This window comes from Balaenoptera borealis, assembly GCF_965194805.1.
Source record: "Balaenoptera borealis genome assembly, chromosome: 16".
Classification (NCBI taxonomy): domain Eukaryota; kingdom Metazoa; phylum Chordata; class Mammalia; order Artiodactyla; family Balaenopteridae; genus Balaenoptera; species Balaenoptera borealis.
This window is the reverse complement of record NC_138872.1, coordinates 52,821,361-52,842,619: the sequence shown is the minus strand read 5'-3', so window position 1 is coordinate 52,842,619 and position 21,259 is coordinate 52,821,361. Positions and strand designations below refer to the sequence as shown.

General features: G+C 41.9%; 2 protein-coding genes across 9 annotated transcripts in view; both read right to left on the bottom strand.

Annotated features, from left to right (window-relative positions):
• Nucleotides 1-21,259, bottom strand: part of ZNF75A (zinc finger protein 75A) — a 106,252-nt gene that overhangs the window by 14,733 nt on the left and 70,260 nt on the right. Inside the window, exon 10 of one of the 8 annotated variants that reach the window (XM_082362079.1) lies at nt 6,965-13,249. The exons of 5 other annotated variants lie outside the window; for them this stretch is intronic. In XM_082362079.1, the coding sequence (XP_082218205.1) occupies nt 13,178-13,249 (72 nt within the window). In that variant the 3' untranslated portion in view covers nt 6,965-13,177. Of the gene's footprint in view, nt 1-6,964; nt 13,250-18,767; nt 18,966-20,562; nt 20,991-21,259 lie in introns of those variants that run through there. 2 more of the 8 variants (XM_082362080.1, XM_082362089.1) reach the window with 2 other exon arrangements.
• Nucleotides 13,758-18,259, bottom strand: OR2C1 (olfactory receptor family 2 subfamily C member 1). The gene is given in 2 exon segments (XM_082362226.1): nt 13,758-14,472; nt 14,476-18,259. Coding segments are annotated over 2 exon segments (657 nt in total). The 5' UTR covers nt 14,857-18,259; the 3' UTR covers nt 13,758-14,196.

The window sequence follows — 21,259 nt, the reverse complement described above, 5'->3', positions numbered from 1 at the left end:
TCATGTGTTCTCAAATGCAGTTCCTACAATGTGGAGAATCACTTCCAGCTGGGCCTCTCCAATAAGAACTTCATTTCTACTTCACTTTGCTAAGTTTGGGTGAGAAGGTATAGATTTTTTTTCTCCCATTCAAGTCAGACAGTGTTACCTAATGGAAATCTCACAGACTTTGACTGTCAGGTGGATCCAGTTTCCAGTGCCAGCTCAACTCCTCATTAACTGATGTGGGGCAAAATACTCAACTTCTCTAAGCTTCTTTTTCTCATCTGAGCATAACTATACCAGTCCTGCAGCATAGAGAAAAAGATTAGAAATGCTATTTGTGAAGCATCTGGCCAGTGCTTGGCACTTACAAGATGCAGAGTAAATGGTCTGTGGTGATAATAACAGAAGCTCTATCTTACAGGAACTTCTTTATAGCATATCTCACTACTTGACATATATTTATTGGTTTCATGTCTGTCATCCCTACAAGAATGTAAGGTTCTTGGAGAGCAGGTAATTTGTTTTGTTCATTGCTGAATCACAGCACCTTGAATAGTGTCTCATGCAAAATAAATATTTTGCAAAGGAATGAAAGGGTGAAAAAAGACAAGGAAGTCTGGGTCTTTAGACCTGATTGACTGCTTAAAGTACTTAAGCATTGTAAAGAATATGAAAGGAGGCAAAGACTGGTCTCTGGCTGAGACGTCTCTGAGATCTGTCTCCCCTTCGTTTCCACTTCTATCGCTCTAGGGTTGCATTTCTGAACTTCAGCACTATTTTTTTGTTGTTGTTTTAAAGCTTAGGTTTTTGTTTTTTGGCCGCGCTGCGCGGCATGCAGATCTTAGTTCCCCGACCAGGGATCGAACCCGTGCCCCCTGCAGTGGAAGTGTGGAGTCCTAACTGCTGGACCTCCAGGGAATTCCCTTGAACTTCAGCACTACAGTATTGACATTTGGGGCCAGACAGGTCTTTGTTGTCTGTGTGGGTCGGGGCGGGGGGTTGGGGGGGGGTGTCCTATGCATTGTAGGATGTTTAGCTGCACCCCTTGTCTCCACCCACTAGATGTCAGGAGCACCCGTCAGTCATGACAAGACTACTCCAGATTTTGCCAAATATCTTTGGGGGGTCAAAATCTTCCCTGGTTGAGAACCCCTGGTCAGGGACACATCATTAGGCCAGGCTGGTACAAGAGTCTTCCATCTGTCTACCTGGTCTTCCTACAGAGCAGATCTGGATTTCTTGACTTTCTACAAATCTAATTCAATTGTGTAAACTGCTCTGCTCAAAAGCCTTCAAGACTTCCTAATACCACTGAAATAAGCCAAGATCTCCTAACCTGCAAAGGCTCTCCCTGGCATTCTAGATCTAACCTACTCCTCCAGTCTCACTGCGCACTCTCCTACACATGGTCTACAATCCAGCACAGGTGAACTGGTCCCACATCATGGAACAGGCTCTCTGCTTTCCATAGTGTCTTTGCCCTCTAACCTTTTCCCAAGACCTGATTTCATTCTTTCCAGAGAAAGTGAACACCAGGGGCTGCCAATCTCCATTCCTCCCAAGCTAGGGAGGAAGAGCACCTAAGCCTAGAAATTAGAAATACGGTAAATTTTATGTTCTCAATGAGTGGAGTCCATCAAAGAAGACAAAAAACCCACTGGAAGAGGATTGGTAACAGCACCATCACCACCTTCTTGACGCTTTCTTGACGCTCTGAACTCCTCGGCCCTGTCTGTAACTCTTTCTCAGGGCGCCTTCTCTTACTCCACCTAACACCAGAACTTGTTTCTGCGGGTTTATCTACTCCACAGTTTGGGAGCTCTCTGAGGGCAAGGAGCATGTCTGAGCTGTGTTCGCGTCCTCACCGCCCAGCACAAGGGCGCACAAGGAAGCGATAGGGCCTCGGTGAACCAGTGTTTGATTCGCGTAAAGCACAAGGGTAAAAGGCTCTGAGCCTTTCAAAGCACATTTCACGGGGAAAGAGAGCGGACAGGAACCCCAAAGGGTGACAGGTCCCGTACACCAGCCTACCATGTTCCCAGGCCTCTCCAAACAGAGGGAGGAGGCACCGGCTCACGGCCACTGAGAGTCTTACGGTCACACGACCCAGGACATCATGAGAGCCTCAGGGGAGAGGGCGGAGCCGCGGACCTCCAGCCCGCCCCGCCGCGAAAAGTCAGCCTCAAACGCGCGACTCACCCACCTGGTCAAATTTCCCAGAGCCCGCGGCCTGAAGCTGCCGCAGGGCAGGCCGGGACTTCCAGAAAGCCTGACGAATGCGCAAGGGCTAAACCGGAAAATAGCGCCGCGGGATACGCACAGCCCTCCCCAGCTGGTTCCGCCCCCCCCGCTAATCGACAGCAGTCGTCCCCAATGAGGAGACGGGCTCCTCGTTTGCGTCATAACCTGGACCAATAACGCTGTTCGAAAACCTGGGGCCCTGGATCTGGACGTTTGTTGATCCCTCCTATTGGTTACTGCTGCTGTTCTGCTTGACAGGCGCTTCCGCTTCTCTTACTTAGAAGGGTCTTTGTACCAGGCCTACCCGGACTGGTACCCTATTACAGATGTGACAATGACAGTATCAAAAATACGTAACGCTTACTATATGTTTGGCACAGTTTTACACACGTACACAGTAACTTATCCTCACACCAATCCTATGAAGCCAATACTATTATCGTCCTCCAGACGAGAAAACTGCGACAGGGTTTAAGTGACTGTCTAATCACAGAAGTAGGACTAGAACTCGCTTCTAACCCAATGCTTTTCTTCCCTCTGTTTTAATTTTTTCATATTCCACAAGTACCGCAGAACATTCTCATTTAAAAATGAAGCCTCTCATCCCTTAACTCCCAAGTTACACTCCCTCTCCAGAGGAAATAACTGTCATTAGTGTGTATGTCTTGCTGGACCTTAATCTGTAATTTCGTCTACTTAGTATATCTTCCAAGTTTTTCTGTTTCAATATATCAACCTCATCTTTCTTTTTTTTTTTTAAACTCCTGTGTTTGGCATTTACCATTATGTGTTCAATCTTCAATCATTTCCCTTTTGATGGACATTCAAATACTTTACTAATTTTCGTGTGTGTGTGTGTGTGTGTGATTCTGGATTGGGATATTCTGGATATATTCTGAAGAGGGAGCTCATGGGTTGGGATAAGAGTGTGTGGGAAAGAACGGTGGAGGCTTCTCTCTGCCTTTATTCTGGCCCCACTTCATCCATCCATCATTTATAAACAATCTGGTTGCACAGTGAGAGTAGTACTCCATCAGGATATAAATGGAGCTGGGATGTGATATAGACTGATAAACCTCCTTAGGGTAAGTATTCCATCTTTGATTAAGTACAACACTGAGCAGTTTTCTCGAAGCACTCGCACATGCGCTATCTACTTTGATCCTTACATTGTTCCTGCCATCTACTATATTCACATTTCATATGATGAAACAGAGTGCTAGAGAGGGTTAATAAAACATAAGCCTGGGACATCTTGATGTGGCAGAAAGCAAGGAAATGCTCAAGGAATATGGGGACAAGTCAAAAAACACAAAAGCCAGTTTGAATGGACTCCCAGTGATTAAACAAGGGACAACAATATAATAATAGTAAAAAGTTATAGGGCTTCCCTGGTGGTGCAGTGGTCGAGTCTGCCTGCCAATGCAGGGGACATGGGTTCGTGCCCTGGTCTGGGAGGATCCCACATGCCGCAGAGCAGCTGGGCCCGTGAGCCACAATTACTGAGCCTGCGCGTCTGGAGCCTGTGCTCCGCAACAAGAGAGGCCGCGATAGTGAGAGGCCCGCGCACCGCGATGAAGAGTGGCCCCTGCTTGCTACAACTAGAGAAAGCCCTCGCACAGAAACGAAGACCCAACGCAGCCATAAATAAATAAATAAATAAATAAATAAATTGAAGAGTTGTTGCGTTTAAAAAAAAAAAGTTATAAACCATAGAATAGAATAGGAAACATTGATTCTGTAAGATGTAAATAAATAAAAGATTAAGTTGAGTTTCATTAGTATCAGGATATTTAAGTAGTTTCAAAGTATTTCCCTGTAAAATGCTTATTAATTACAAAGTAGGAAATAATGGAAAAGCCTAGCAGACACCACCTTCATTTAGTGATCCAAGTAACATCACTAGTAATGGGAGACATTGAAATTTACACCACCTGTCTTAGTCTGCTTCGGCTGCCATAACTAAATACCATAGATTGAGTGACTTAAACAATAGGAATTAATTTTCTCACAATTATGGAGCCTGGAAACCCAAGATTAAGGTTCTGGCAGGATTCAGTTTCTGGTGAGGGCTCGTTCCTGGCTTGCAGAAGGCTGCTTTGTCCACAGTTGGCCTTTCCTTTGACTGTGTGTGGAGAGAGAAAGATCTCCCTCTCCTTCTTCTCTTTGTAAGGTCACCAATCCCATCAGATGAGGGGCGCACACTTATGATACCACTTAACCCTAATTACCTCCTAAAGGCTCTATGTCCAAATACAATTAATTACATTGGGGTTTAGGGTTTCAATATATGAATTTTCAGGTGGGGTACAAATTCAGTCCATAGCACCACCTGATAGCATATGATGAGAAGAATGTAACATCACATGTGTGGAATTCCTGACAAAGATGACCTGAATCTAACTATGAGGAAAAAAACTGAAATTGAGCTATGTTCTACTAAATAATTGGACGATCTTTTAAAGTGTCAGGGTCACGAAAGTCAAGAAAAGACAGAGGAACAATTTCAGACTGACAGAGACTAAGGAGACATGACAACTATATGCAACGTGTAATTTTGAACAGAATCCTTTTGCTATGAAATACATTATTGGGACAATTGGCAAAAGCTGAATAGGGTCTCAGGATTAAATAATATAATGTACTGATGTTCATTTAGTAATTTTGATGGCTACATGGTGGTCCTGTAGGAGAATGTCCTTGTTTGTTAGAGATACACAGTAAAATATTTGGGGAAGACAGAGTATCATGCTGTCAACTTACTGTCAAATGATCCAGGGAGAGAAAGTCCTTTATATCATGCTTCCAACTTTTCTGTAAGTTTGTGATTATTACAAAAAGAAAAAAAAATTGGAAAAGGCACAAGCTTTAGAGTCAAGAGTACTTGGGTTTGATTCCCAGACCTACCACTGTGTGCTGGGAGCACATTTCCTCTTGTGCTCCAATGTCCTCATCTTAAAATGGGAATGGTATAGGTTGTTGTGAGGATTAAAGGAGTTGATCTTATAAAGGGTTTAGATTGTTACAGAGCCCAGGATAAGTATTCAGTAAAGTTGATGTGCTCAACTCATCTATATAGTCAAATAAACTGGACTTTTCCACCCAATCGTTAATGGAGCGTCCAAATTAGCCTGTAATTTAGCACTCACATACTAGAGCATAAGCTCACCAAGCCAAAGGCACTTTCCCATTCTTATTTCTCACCATCTTCTTTATGCCAGCATCTCCTAACCACAGCCATGTAATTGAACCTGAAGGCTGTGAAGACAGAAAAAGGACTGACTCCCTTCATTAACAGGTTCAAAATTTAGTCATTGCACTCACTTTGCTAGGATACAGGGCAAGGTGGGATTTGGACAGACTCTGTGAAAGGCTCTAGGAGATGGGCTCTTAAATTCACTTAAATCCACTGACCACACTAGCATATTCAAATTCTCTACATTTATGTTTTACTAAGGTTGGTGAACCTTCTATAGTTCTTGGTATATCTTTTGTTTTTCATTTTTTTGAATTTCCAACTGAATAAGACACAAAACCTATTTTTTCTTCTGAAACCCTAGAAATGGAACATCAAAGTCCTTAATAACAAGGAGCTTCCCTCACATTTAATGGCTTTTCTCCCAATTTTTGACTTTGTTTCATGCACACCACTGAGAATGGAAGACGAATATGTGTACACTTTGATGATGGTGTATGTGATCTCCATGATGCATTCATGTCCCAAGCTTTTTCTCCTCCCTATAATTCTCTGTGTCTTACTATGCCCCTAACTGCAAGTTAGATTCAAAACGTCCTGTACTTTCCATAGGGAGACTCTGCAAAACTCTGAAGTGTTTGAAGAACGCCTGTCTATTTTCTTCCTATTTTCCCACAAGTAATTTTGCAATTTAAATGAATTAGCTAGGGGATATCTCCTTGGAAAGTACAGTTCTCATAAATTAATCAACTGGCATTCTGGTTTGTATATCAACTTAGGAGCTTGGTCATTGTGATTCTACCTCCTGAGAACTTCATCTAATCTGAGTGTGCTGATCAATAAAACTTTTGAGCCTGCAAGACTCTGGACTTTGATGAACTCACCAAGTTTATGCTGCTAGGTGGCTACGCCTGGAGACATACTTCAGTATTACTGTGTAAGGAACTGAGACAATAGGTCATGGCTCTGATCTACAACTAGAAAAACAAATTCAGGCTGGGACAATATAACTAGATGTCTTTGGGGAGGCATTATGCAAATGTGGAAAGAGGGGAAACATCATTGTTTGTTCAGCATTGTCCGAGTGACAGGATGACCCCAAAGTGGAAAATATGAAAATGGTTCATTCGACATTTTTAGTTCCTAGTGTGAAAAAGGGAGACTCATGAGGCTTGTTAATTAATTCAACTCACTAAACATTTATTGAGCATTTACTATGTATGAGGCATGTGTTTAGGTGCTGTGAAGGACACAAGACTCTTTAGAAAGTAGCCCTAAAATCATTGATCATCTTTTCTCTGGTAATGTAGTTGCCAGGTAACTTTCTCATATCAACCCAGCTTCTCTCCCTGGGGAAAGAACATACGAACTGCAGTGGCAGGTGTGGATTCCCTTGGCAATTCTAGTGACGTGAAGAATCACGTACTGGCATTCTCATTCCAATACCTGAGTTCTTTGGTAAGTCATGGTGTGCTGGACTGATTGCTGAATTTTAGAAACTTTAGGGGTGAAAGACTAGATCATGAGGCAGAGGAGATGCTTTACAAATGGATGATCTTTCCTGGGCTCTTAAACCTGCTTAAGGAATCTCAGAGCATTCCATAATCCACTGACCATACTAGCATATCCAAATACTGGTAGCAAATCTGATGGCTGGGACTTTGGAGAGGAAATGATTTACTTAATTAATTAATTTATTTATTTTTTGGCCGCGTGGCATGCGGGATCTTAGTTCCCTGACCAGGGATCAAACCCGCACCCCCTGCAGTGGAAGCGTGGAGTCTCAACCACTGGACCGCCAGGGAAGTCCCAGTGAGAAAATAATTTAAATAAAACTATTTAATTGAAAGAAAAATGGTCTTGGGAATTCCCCAGCAGTTCAGTGGTTAGGACTCCAGGCTTCTACTGCAGGGGGCACTGGTTCGATCCCTGGTCGAGAAACTAAGATCCCACAAGCCGGAGGACACGGCCAAAAAGAAAAGAAAAGAAAAATGGTCTTCTTACCATTTCTTTTTTTTTTTTTTGAATTTTATTTTATTTAATTTTTTATACAGCAGGTTCTTATTAGTTATCCATTTTGTACATATTAGTGTATACATGTCAATCCCAATCTCCCAATTCATCACACCACCATGACCCCCCCCCCACCGCCACTTTCCCCCCTTGGTGTCCATACGCTTGTTCTCTGCATCTGTGTCTCAATTTCTGCCCTGCAAACCAGTTCATCTCTACCATTTTTCTAGGTTCCACATATGTGCGTTAATATACGATATTTGTTTTTCTCTTTCTGACTTACTTCACTCTGTATGACAGTCTCAAGATCTATCCACGTCTCTACAAATGACCTGATTTCGTTCTTTTTATGGCTGAGTAATATTCCATTGTATATATGTACCACATCGTCTTTATCCATTCATCTGTTGATGGGCATTTAGGTTGCTTCCATGTCCTGGCTATTGTAAATAGTGCTGCAATGAACATTCGGGTGCATGTGCCGTTTTGAATTATGGTTTTCTCCGGGTATATACCCAGTAGTGGGATTCCTGGGTCATATGGTAATTCTATATTTAGTTTTTTAAGGAACCTCCATACTGTTCTCCATAGTGGCTGTATCAATTTACATTCCCACCAACAGTGCAAGAGGGTTCCCTTTTCTCCACACCCTCTCCAGCATTTGTTGTTTGCAGATTTTCTGATGATGCCCATTCTAACTGGTGTGAGGTGATACCTCATTGTAGTTTTGATTTGCATTTCTCTAATAATTAGTGATGTTGAGCAGCTTTTCATGTGCTTCTTGGCCATCTGTATGTCTTCTTTGGAGAAGTGTCTATTTAGGTCTTCTGCCCATTTTTGGATTGAGTTGTTTGCTTTTTTAATGTTGAGCTGCATGAGCTGTTTACATATTTTGGAGATTAATCCTTTGTCCGTTGATTCATTTGCAAATATTTTCTCCCATTCTGAGGGCTGTCTTTTCGTCTTGTTTGTAGCTTCCTTTGCTGTGCAAAAACTTTTAAGTTTCATTAGGTCCCATTTGTTTATTTTTGTTTTTATTTCTATCACTCTAGGAGGTGGATCAAAAAAGATCTTGCCGTGATTTATGTCAAAGAGTGCTCTTCCTATGTTTTCCTCTAAGAGTTTTATAGTGTCCGGTCTTACATTTAGGTCTCTAATCCATTTTGAGTGTATTTTTGTGTATGGTGTTAGGGAGTGTTCTAATTTCATCCTTTTACATGTAGCTGTCCAGTTCTCCCAGCACCACTTAATGAAGAGACTGTCTTTTCTCCATTGTATATCCTTGCCTCCTTTGTCATAGATTAGTTGACCATAGGTGCATGGGTTTATCTCTGGGCTTTCTATCCTGTTCCATTGATCTATATTTCTGTTTTTGTGCCAGTACCATATTGTCTTGATTACTGTAGCTTTGTAGTATAGTCTGAAGTCAGGGAGTCTGATTCCTCCAGCTCCGTTTCTTTCCCTCAAGACTGCTTTGGCTATTTGGGGTCTTTTGTGTCTCCATACAAATTTTAAGATTTTTTGTTCTAGTTCTGTAAAAAATGCCATTGGTAATTAGATAGGGATTGCATTGAATCTGTAGATTGCTTTTGGTAGTATAGTCATTTTCACAATATTGATTCTTCCAATCCAAGAACATGGTATATCTCTCCATCTGTTTGTATCATCTTTAATTTTTTTCATCAGTGTCTTATAGTTTTCTGCATACAGGTCTTTTGTCTCCCTAGGTAGGTTTATTCCTAGGTATTTTACTCTTTTTGTTGCAGGGGTAAATGGGAGTGTTTCCTTAATTTCTCTTTCAGATTTTTCATCATTAGTGTATAGGAATGCAAGAGATTTCTGTGCATTAATTTTGTATCCTGCAAATTTACCATATTCATTGATTAGCTCTAGTAGCTTTCTGGTGGCATTTTTAGGATTCTCTATGTATAGTATCATGCCATCTCCAAACAGTGACAGTTTTACTTCTTCTTTTCCAATTTGTATTCCTTTTATTTCTTTTGCTTCTCTTACTGCTGTGGCTAGGACTTCCAAAACTATACTGAATAATAGTGGTGAGAGTGGACATCCTTGTCTTGTTCCTGATCTTAGAGTAAATGCTTTCATTTTTAACCATTGAGAATGATGTTTGCTGTGGGTTTGTCGTATATGCCCTTTATTATGTTGAGGTAGGTTCCCTCTACGCCCACTTTCTGGAGAATTTTTATCATAAATGGGTGTTGAATTTTGTCAAAAGCTCCTTCTGCATCTATTGAGATGATCATATGGTTTTTCTTCTTCAATTTGTTAATATGGTGTAACACATTGATTGATTTGTGTATATTGAAGAATCCTTGCATCTCTGGGATAAATCTCACTTGATCATGGTGTATGATCCTTTTAATGTGTTGCTGCATTCTGTTTGCTAGTATTTTATTGAGGATTTTTGCATCTATATTCATCAGTGATATTGGTCTGTAATTTTCTTTTTTGGTAGTATCTTTGTCTGGTTTTGGTATCAGGGTGATGGTGGCCTCATAGAATGAGTTTGGGTGTGTTCCTTCCTCTGCAATTTTTTGGAAGAGTTTGAGAAGGATGAGTGTTAGCTCTTCTCTAAATGTTTGATAGAATTCACCTGTGAAGCCATCTGGTCCTGGACTTTTGTTTGTTGGAAGATTTTTAATCACAGTTTCAATTTCATTACTTGTGATTGGTCTGTTCATATTTTCTATTTCTTCCTGGTTCAGTCATGGAAGGTTATACCTTTCTGAGAATTGGTCCATTTCTTCCAGGTTGTCCATTTTATTGGCATAGAGTTGCTTGTAGTAGTCTCTTAGGATGCTTTGTATTTCTGCAGTGTCTGTTGTAACTTCTCCTTTTTCATTTCTAATTTTAATGATTTGAGTCATCTCCCTCTTTTTCTTGATGAGTCTGGCTAATGGTTTATCAATTTTGTTTATCTTCTCGAAGAACCAGCTTTCACTTTTATTGATCTTTCCTATTGTTTCCTTTGTTTCTATTTCATTTATTTCTGCGCTGATCTTTATGATTCCTTTCCTTCTGCTAACTTTGGGGTTTTTTTTTGTTCTTCTTTCTCTAGTTCCTTTAGGTATAAGGTTAGATTGTTTATTTGAGATGTTTGTTGTTTCTTGAGGTAGGATTGTATTGCTATAAACTTCCCTCTTAGAATTGCTTTTGCTGCATCCCATAGGTTTTGGATCGTCGTGTTTTCATTGTCATTTGTCTCTAGGTATTTTTTGATTTCTTCTTTGATTTCTTCAGTGATCTCTTGGTTATTTAGTAACGTATTGTTTAGCCTCCATGTGTTTGTGTTTTTTACTTTTTTCCCCTGTAATTGATTTCTAATCTCATAGCATTGTGGTCAGAAAAGATGCTTGATATGATTTCAATTTTCTTAAATTTACTGAGGCCTGATTTGTGACCCAAGATGTGATCTATCCTGGAGAGTGTTCTGTGCGCATTTGAAAAGAAAGTGTAATCTGCTGTTTTTGGATGGATTGTCCTATAAATATCAATTAAATCTATCTGGTCTATCGTGTCATGTAAAGCTTGTGTTTCCTTATTAATTTTCTGTTTGGATGATCTGTCCATTGGTGTAAGTGAGGTGTTAAAGTCCCCCACTATTATTGTGTTACTGTTGCGTTCCTCTTTTATAGCTGTTAGCAGTTGCCTTATGTATTGAGGTGCTCCTATGTTGGGTGCATATATATTTATAATTGTTATATCTTCTTCTTGGATTGATCCCTTGATCATTATGTAGTGTCCTTCCTTGTCTCTTGTAACATTCTTTATTTTAAAGTCTATTTTATCTGATATGAGTATTGCTACTCCAGCTTTCTTTTGATTTCCATTTGCATGGAATATCTTTTTCCATCCCCTCACTTTCAGTCTGTATGTGTCCCTAGGTCTGAAGTGGGTCTCTTGTAGACAGCATATATATGGGTCTTGTTTTTCTATCCATTCAGCAAGCCTGTGTCTTTTGGTTGGAGCATTTAATCCATTCACATTTAAGGTAATTATCAATATGTATTTTCCTATTACCACTTTCTTAATTGGTTTGGGTTTGTTTTTGTAGGTCCTTTTCTTCTCTTGTGTTTCCCACTTAGAGAAGTTCCTTTAGCATTTGTTGTAGAGCTGGTTTGGTGGTGCTGAATTCTCTTAGCTTTTGCTTGTCTGTAAAGCTTTTGATTTCTCCATCGAATCTGAATGAGATCCTTGTCAGGTAGAGTAATCTTGGTTGTAGGTTCTTCCCTTTCATCACTTTAAGTATATCATGCCACTGCCTTCTGGCTTGTAGAGTTTCTGCTGAGAAATCAGCTGTTAACCTTATGGGAGTTCCCTTGTATGTTATTTGTCGTTTTTCCCTTGCTGCTTTCAATAATTTTTCTGTGTCTTTAATTTTTGCCAATTTGATTACTATGTGTCTCAGCGTGTTTCCTTGGGTTTATCCTGTATGGGACTCTCTGCATTTCCTGGACTTGGGTGGCTATTTCCTTTCCCACGTTAGGGAAGTTTTCAACTATAATCTCTTCAAATATTTTCTCAGGTCCTTTCTCTCTCTCTTCTCCTTCTGGGACCCCTATAATGCAAATGTTGTTGCATTTAATGTTGTCCCAGAGGTCTCTTAGGCTGTCTTCCTTTCTTTTCATTCTTTTTTCTTTATTCTGTTCCACAGCAGTGAATTCCACCATTCTGTCTTCCAGGTCACTTATCCGTTCTTCTGCCTCAGTTATTCTGCTATTGATTCCTTCTAGTGTAGTTTTCATTTCAGTTATTGTATTGTTCATCTCTGTTTGTTTGTTCTTTAATTCTTCTAGATCTTTATTAAACATTTCTTGCATCTTCTTGATCTTTGCCTCCATTCTTTTTTGAGGTCCTGGATTATCTTCACTATCATTATTCTGAATTCTTTTTCTGGAAGGTTGCCTATCTCCACTTCATTTAGTTGTTTTTCTGGGGTTTTGTCTTGTTCCTTCATCTGGTACATAGCCCTCTGCCTTTTCATCCTGTCTATCTTTCTGTGAATGTGGTTTTGTTCCACAAGCTGCAGGATTGTAGTTCTTCTTGCTTCTGCTGTCTGCCCTCTGGTGGATTAGGTTATCTAAGAGGCTTGTGCAAGTTTCCTGATGGGAGCGACTGGTGGTGGGTAGAACTGGCTGTTGCTCTGGTGGCAGAGCTCAGTAAAACTTTAATCCACTTGTCTGCTGATGGGTGGGGCTGGGTTCCCTCCCTGTTGGTTGTTTGGCCTGAGGTGACCCAACCCTGGAGCCTACCTGGGCTCTTTGGTGGGGCTAATGTCAGACTCTGGGAGGCCTCATGCCAAGGAGTACTTCCCAGAACTTCTGCTGCCAGTGTCCTTGTCCTCACGGTGAGACACAGCCAACCCCCGCCTCTGCAGGAGACCCTCCAACACTAGCTAGTAGGTCTAGTTCAGTCTCCTATGGGAGTCACTGCTCCTTCCCCTGGGACCCAATGCACACACTACTTTGTGTGTGCCCTCCAAGAGTGGAGTCTCTGTTTCTCCCAGTCCTGTAGAAGTCCTGCAATCAAATCCCGCTAGCCTTCAAAGTCTGTTCCTCTGGGAATTCCTTCTCCTGTTGCAGGACCCCCAGGTTGGAAGCCTGACGTGGGGCTTAGAACCTTCACTCCAGTGGGTGGACTTCTATGGTATAAGTGTTCTCCAGTTTGTGAGTCACCCAGCCAGCAGTTATGGGATTTGATTTTATTGTGATTGTGCCCCTCCTACTGTCTCATTGTGGCTTCTCCTTTGTCTTTGGATGTGGGGTATCTTTTTTGGTGAGTTCCAGTGTCTTCCTGTTGATGATTGTTCAGCAGTTAGTTGTGATTCCGGTGCTCTCGCAAGAGGGAGTGAGAGCACGTCCTTCTACTCTGCCATCTTGAACCAATCTCGTTCTTACCATTTCTCATTCAACATTGGATAAGACAAAAGGGAAAATGGAATGTAGACATAAAGGAGAGGTTAAACAAGATGACAGAGGGGCATATGGCTGGGAAGTGTGGGTAGATAGACTGAAATATTAAGAAAAGACAAAGAGAGATGGACAATGATGATGGATGGATAGGGTGCAAAGATGAATTCTTGGGTTTTCAACTGGGGCTAATAAAACCTGGCTTGATTTTATGGAATTATATAAGATACTGCCAAGTGGAGGTGCTTTCTTTAGAAAAGTACAGAATTCTCTAGAAATATAATAATACATATGTAATATATATTACACATAATAAAATGTGGACAGCAGTGACAGTGAGCTAAGTCTGTACTAAGTCAACAACCTCTGAGCCATTGATGACACATGTAGGATATTTGGTAAAGAAGTGTAGAATATTAGAAATAACATTAACCATGTACCAACAGCTTAGTACTGTCAAGAACGTGCTTGTACTGTGGTCAGTACTCCTCATGTTCACCTAGCCAGAGAGAATGAGAAAAAGCTTGTAGAGATGAAGAGGTGGTAAATGATAGAGTTTTCCCTTCTTTCAGCTGACTTCCCCAGCAGCCTCCTCAGCGCCCTCTTCACCTCCTTGTTCCTCAGAGTGTAAATGAGAGGGTTGACCATGGGTGTGACCACAGAGTAGAAGAGGGAAATGAATTTGTCCTGGTTGCTGGTCTTAGCTGGAAGCAGATACCCATAGATAGCTGAGCCGTAAAAGAGGAGCACCACCACCAGATGAGAGAGGCATGTGTTAAAGGTCTTTCTCTGTCCCTCGGCTGAGTGGATCTTCAGCACTGCCTGAGCTATTTAGCAGTAGGAGATCAGGATGACGCTTAATGGCACAGTGGTGAAGAAGGTGCAGACACCATTGAGCACAGCCTCATTGAGACTTGTGTCTCCACAGGCTAGTTTGATCATGGCAGGCACCTCACACAGGAAGCTGTCCACCCTCTGGTGCCCACACAAAGGGAGCTTCAGAGTGAATGTTGACTGGACCACAGAGTTGCCCAAGCCACCCAACCAGGCAATGGCAGCCAGCAGCCAGCAGAGCCGGGGGTTCATGATGGTGGTGTAGTGCAGGGGTCAGCACACTGTGACATAGCAGTCAAATGCCATCACCACCAGCAGGATGCACTCAGTAGCCCCTAGCCAGAGGAAAACATTGAGTTGGGTCACACAGCCACCATAGCTGATGGTCTTGTCTGATCCCCACAAGATGATCAGCATTTTGGGGACTGAGCTACTAGTAAAAGCAAGATCCAGGGAGGAGAGTTTGCTGAGGAAGAAGTACATGTGTATGTGGAGCCGGGCATCCAGGCTGGAAAGCAGGATCATGGTTGAGTTCCCAACCAGGGTCAGCAAGTAGGAGAAGAGGATGACTACAAAAAAGATTATCTCCAGCTGGGGATGGTCAGATACACCCATCAGAATAAAGCTCTCCAAGGAGCTGCTGTTGGCCCTTTCCATCTCTGGTTGCCTTCAGTCACTTGAGGAATCTGTCCAGGGACAACCAGGAGTAAAGCAAGTGAAGAAGAAGCTACTGGATTAGGTGGATCTGCATCAGTGCAGGTCTGGTGTCGCCGGCCTTCGTAGTTAAGTACCAATTTAAATTTTATGATTGCAAGGTTTCATTGCAATCCCCAAACACTCTCAGTCCCACAATGAATGGAAACTTTATTCCATCTGAATATCAAACATGAGCTATCACAAAATGAAGGAAGTGCCTCATGAAGAACAAAAAGATCAGGGTCTTCAGTTCAACACAGTGATGACCCAAGAAATTCATCTTTGCACCCTGTCCATCCATCATCTTTGTCCATGATGAAGGAGTGTGAACTCCTTCAGTTCAAAAGGGTAGAGGGAGTTGACCATTGGAACTAAATGTGGAAATTCTCAAAAAATACTAATTTCCCCAGCCAAGGTTTTGGTATACTCAGAGGAGGGGTGAGCAGACCTGCTGTATTTGGAAGAATTCCCCAAATGTTTCTGATAAATTTCTTCCCTTCTCTTCTATATCCCTCCCCTCCCAAGTGAAAACTCCTGGTCTAGAAAGATGAAGTTTGAGGGAGAAGGTGATGAATCTATACAATCATGAAAAGAATGGGAAGCATGAATATAGACATATTCACCAAATACAGAAAATACAAATACGTGAGTTAAAAAGAGGTAAATGTAGAACAGAACAAAATTTCATGTAATCCCAAGTACGTGTAGGTGGAACAGGCTAAAGATAGAAACAGTGTCTACCCCAAAAGGAGTTAAATCAGTTACAGGATACCCATAATTAGAAAAGGAAAATAGAAGTTTTCAGAGGGGATCCCCCAAAGTTTGAGGTATATGACCACTATGCCCACCTCTAAACCATGGAGTAATTCTTAACATCTCATAAACAAAATTTACCTCTTGTTAATAATGGGCCAATTACCATCTCCCTTCAATGGGCAAGACCTAGGCTTTACTGAAGATCACGAACCAAAGCCCATCCCCCTTCTTTGGCTAATAAATAAAAGGATCTGAGAAGAAAACAAAAACAGTCTTGGGTCAGCTGTCCTCATCTGGACGCTGAAGACTGGGAGTAAATGCTCTGCTCTTCCTCTGGACCATGACATGTCCCACAGGAACCCTGGCTGCCACGTCCAAAGAGCAGGCTTGACGGGAGTTTCTACTCAAGGGAAGTGCGCACGTGTGCTTATCTGGTTCTGGTGCTCCAGACAGGGACGACTTGGCTACACCTCTTGGCTGAAGACCCTGAGAACTGTCCTTTTCATCAATAAGTAGCAAAAATACTGGAGATCCTAATGCTAGATCCCACCCAGATGTCAGGCAGGAAATCTCTTCTAATTGTCTGTTTCTTTAGGTCAACAAGGTAGTCCTTCTTTTGAGTCAGGGATGATAAAGATTTCAGAGCACTTTTCAACCCTCCTTCATACCTCTATCTAATACCTTAAGAAGAGGTGACTGCTTAGGGCTTCCCTGGTGGCACAGTGGTTAAGAATCCGCATGCCAATGCTGGGGACAGGGGTTCGAGCCCTGGTCTGGGAAAATCCCACATGCCTTGGAGCAACTAAGGCCGTGCGCCACAACTACTGAGCCTGCGCTCTAGAGCCCGCGAGCCACAACTAGTGAAGCCTGCGCACCTAGAGCCCGTGCTCCGCAACAAGAGAAGCCACCTCAATGAGAAGCCCACGCCACAACGGAAGAGTAGCCCCCGCTCGCCGCAACTAGAGAAAGCCCGCACAGCAACAAAGACCCAATGCAGCCAAAAATAAATAAATTAAATAAATAAATTAAAAAAGAAGAAGAGGTGACTGCTTATTCTTTTCATTTAGGACTTAAGGGAGCTGAGGAACTGAGGTACCAATCTGGTAGCTCATATTTCTGTTCTTCCTGGTATCCATCTCACTACCTCCTCCTAGAAGTGCTTGTCCTCTTGTACCCCTAGGGGAAAGAAACACAGACAGACATGGCCCATGTTCTTCCATAAGTTGTCTGGTCTCTGGGAGGCTGATGCTTTGTGTCTGCTCAGCTGGGGACTCTTTCGGCCCCCACTCTATGCATACCAGTCAGCACAGAAAAAGGAAAGGGTATATAGTGGGAGGATGTTGATGCCAGGCACCCAGAAAGTTCAGGAGGAAATACCATACCAGCTAGATGCTTGGTCTGATCTTGACAAACTCCCCAAGCAAACATGAATGTAACTTCAAGTTTGAATTCAGCAACTCGACTGCTCTTCAGGGTGTTTTCCACCCTTAAAGGGTCTCTCCACTTGGTTCCTAGCTCTCTTGTAATCTGGAATGTTAAATTGATCCGGCACTATTTGCGTTTTAAGAGAAGCCTAGAAAGGACAATACTGAACTCAGAGGATGCGCCATGTATGGTGCAATTTAGGAGCACCCAGATGGAGTTTGTTTGGCTACAGAAAGATTTTTAGGAATCACTCATGTATGCATAGATGGTTCCCATCTTGGCCTGTCCGTAAATTTGTTTTGAACTTTCAGGATATTGAGAAAAGCAGCCAAGACTTGCTTCTTAAAGATAATCCTGGGTGTGGTAATTGCCCACCTTCGCCCAGATTTCTGCCCATTCCTCCCCTAAATTTTACCACAGTTCTCAATTGGCCACTCGTGGATTAGCCACAGCAAATATGGAATTTGGAGTTGGCTTTCTCCTATCATGGAAACTGCTCCTGAGCTGTTAGCACTCCCCATATATGGGTGCAAGTTCTCAGAATTCAAGCCTTGCTTTAATATTAGCCTGAGTAATAATAGGAAAGGGAATTATAAAAAATAAAAACAAATAAATAAACCTAATCCTGAATTCCTGATCCTGGCAGAGAAGTTTTTATATATGTTTTATTTTAAAATATTTCATTTATGTGGGAGACAGTTGACAGTGATATTCCTGAGAGCTCAGTTTGTGCCTATCTTGCATCTAAGGTCTAAGTTAACCTTTCCATGATGACTTGGTCAGAACTGGAGATAAGGTTTTCAGTGTAAACATTGTGGCAGTATGGCAGGCAAGAGCCATATAACAGAACAAAATTTGTCTAGAAGGTTGAAGTCTACGGTGGATTTCAGGTATTTGAACAGGAGTTCTACCCCCGAATCTTAGAATTCAAGAATTAGAGATGTGGGAGTTTGAATCTTAAAAGAGGTAAACATAGGATCAATAAAAGAAAAAATGACATAGTTCATAGTAAATCTATGGAAATTATTACCCCTAAGAGCAGTACAGTTGAAAAAATATATTAAAATTTAAGATTCATAAAGGGAAATGAAGGGAATCTACAATGTCTGAAGGGGCCTCTACATTTGATGTTTGCATCAGGGAATCCAACCAAGCTCCCTTAAATTGATTTCTGATGCTACTGTTGGAAAAAGGATGCTGGATGCATGGACTATCAGGCTGGCTAAGGGGGTAATTCTAATGAGCATAGGATTTTATAAAATTAAAAGAAGGCTAAATGCATGGCAGTACATCAAATACATATAAAAGTTTACCACCAAAAACTCAGACCGGAAAAGGCTGGATAAGCATGGTGTTCCATTGAGGGTACATTTCTGTGCAAGCTGAGGGCAGTTTGCAGCGGGTCTCGTAAGGGAAAACTGGAGAGAGGAGCACTCAACGTTAGGTCCAGGAAGCTTTCTGCCCTGTCTTGCCTAGGAAGTTCCTTACCGGAGGGTCTTACATTTTTTTTTAAGATTTTTGTTGTTGTTGTTGTTGTGGACCATTTTAAAAGTCTTTATTGAATCTGTTACAATATTGCTTCTGTTTTATGTTTTTGGTTTTTTGGCCCTGAGGCATGTAGGATCTTAGCTCCCCGACCAGGGATCGAACCCGCACCCCCTGCACTGGGAGGCAAAATCTTAACCACTGGACAGCCAGGAAGTCCCCTGTCAGACATTTTTAAAAAGACATGGAGCATGTGCAGATTTTCAGAGAAGAGGGAGAAGGAGGAAATAGGTTCTATGGAAAATGGCCAAGATATTAGCTCATTTAAGAAGTGATTAAAGAATGTCTTTGCTATATGGTGGGATTTCAAAGATGCCTGCTTGCAGAGCAGGTGCTCTCCTTACCTAGGAAAAGGAAAAACAGGCTTAAATTAAAAGCAAGAGAAATTGTGATTATACATTCTGAGATTTTGGCATGATAAAATATTGGCAAATCCTTTGGCAAGAGAAAAAGGAATTAGAGACTTCGTGTTTAGACATTTGCCTGACCAAGGGCACTGGGCTTTCCCTAAGTCTGCTATGACCCTTTTCTGTTGGAAGATTCTGTTCCTAGGACTTGAATGTGCACACAAAAGGGTCTTTTTTTGGAGGGGGGGGGATCAGGATAAAAATTTTCCAGCTTCTCTCCTAGACATTCTAGAGATGACTTTTATTCAATAAAAGTTCTTAATTTGTAGTTTTACAATTCCCCTGTGCAGCTTAAATATTTTTCCTTCCTATCTCTTCTCTTAGCTGATAGAGAAGGTCACAAATGTGCTTGGGGCCCTAATACCATATCATCACCTCCAACTTTTCCCAGGCAGGAAGAATCCAAAATCAGCCCCTGTAAAAGGCCGTTTCACATGCTCTCTCTTCTCTGATCCCCATGACTGCTCTTTCCTTCTCTATCTTTTTTACTCTTTGCCTCTCTTTCCCATACCCTGGATTCTCCACTAATAAATGTCTACAGATTTTCTATGGAAACATACCTTTGGCTTCAAGATTCCACCTGAATCTGTCACACTGTCATCGGTGCTTTGTGGATCAAGTAGGAGAGAGAGTGTGGAATTAGGATGGTGGCTGTGCTCTGTGGCTGCTCCCCTGCCCTCAAGCTGAGAGCGCAGGCTTTTAACCTTGGGGTTGGCCCTGGCCCTCTGAGGAGTGCTGGCTCTGCCACCTGGAAGCCAGGCTCGCTCTGGCTCATTCTGCAGGGCCCAAGAGGGGATCTCTGTCCCCCACAGGCAATTAGCACAAAGCACTCGCACGGCCGGAACACAGGAAAAAGGCTGTCCCCGAAGAACCGACTGGTTCTTTCACCTGAACTCCATCCCCAAACACAGATTACTAATTGAAAGAGCAATAAGAATAACTGCATTCCTTAAATAATTACTAATTATATAATTTTATCCTTTCCAAGGTACTTTCACAGGATCTAGCTTAGTTGTTAAAATGCTTTCTATGGCAGGTGGTCTTATCCCCACTTGGTAGACAAGTAAACCAAGCATAAAGTGAGAATAAAATGACTTGCTTAGTGTTAAACAGTGTTCATTTTCTCACTAGGCATAAACAGACTATTCTATGTAGAGGAGGTTAGTATTTTTTTGAAGTATAGTTGATTTACATATATTTTTGAAGTACAGTTGATTTACATATAGCTGATACTATGTTAGTTTCAGGTGTACAATATAGTGATTCAGTATTTTTTATAGATTGTACTCCATTTAAAGTTACTACAAAATATTGGCTGTATTTCCCACGCTGTACAATATATGCTTGTTGCTTATTTATTTTATTATTTTTTTAACATCTTTATTGGAGTATAATTGCTTTACAATGGTGTGTTAGTTTCTGCTTTATAACAAAGTGAATCAGTTATACATATACATATGTTCCCATATCTCTTCCCTCTTGCATCTCCCTCCCTCCCACCCTCCCTCCCTCCCTATCCCACCCCTCTAGGTGGTCACAAACCACCGAGCTGATCTCCCTGTGCTATGCGGCTGCTTCCCACTAGCTATCTATTTTACATTGGGTAGTGTATATATGTCCATGCCCCTCTCTCACTTTGTCACAGCTTACCCTTCCCCCTCCCCATATCCTCAAGTCCATTCTCTAGTAGGTCTGTGTCTTTTTTTAAGTTACCTTGTTTTTTTGTTTTTATTTATTTTTGGCTGCGTTGGGTCTCCATTGTTGCGCACAGGCTTTCTCTAGTTGCAGCGAGCAGGGGCTACTCTTCATTGCGGTGCGCAGGCTTCTCATTGCGGTGGCTTCTCTTTGTTGTGGAGCACAGGCTCTAGGTGCACGGGCTTCAGTAGTTGTGGCACATGGGCCTAGTTGCTTCACGGCATGTGGGATCTTCCAGGACCAGGGCGCGAACCCGTGTCCCCTGCACTGTCAGGCGGATTCTTAACCACTGAGCCACCAGGGAAGTCCCACTTATTTATTTTATACATAGTCGTTTGTATCTCTTAATTCCCTACCCCTAACTTGCCCCTTCCCCTTCCTTAGCCCCACTGGTAACCACTAGTTTGTTCTCTATATCAGTGAGTCTGTTTCTGTTTTCATATATTCATTTATTTTATTTTTTAGATACCACATCTAAGTGATTTGTTTGTCTGATTTATTTCACCAAGCGTTAATACCCTCTAGGTCCATCCACG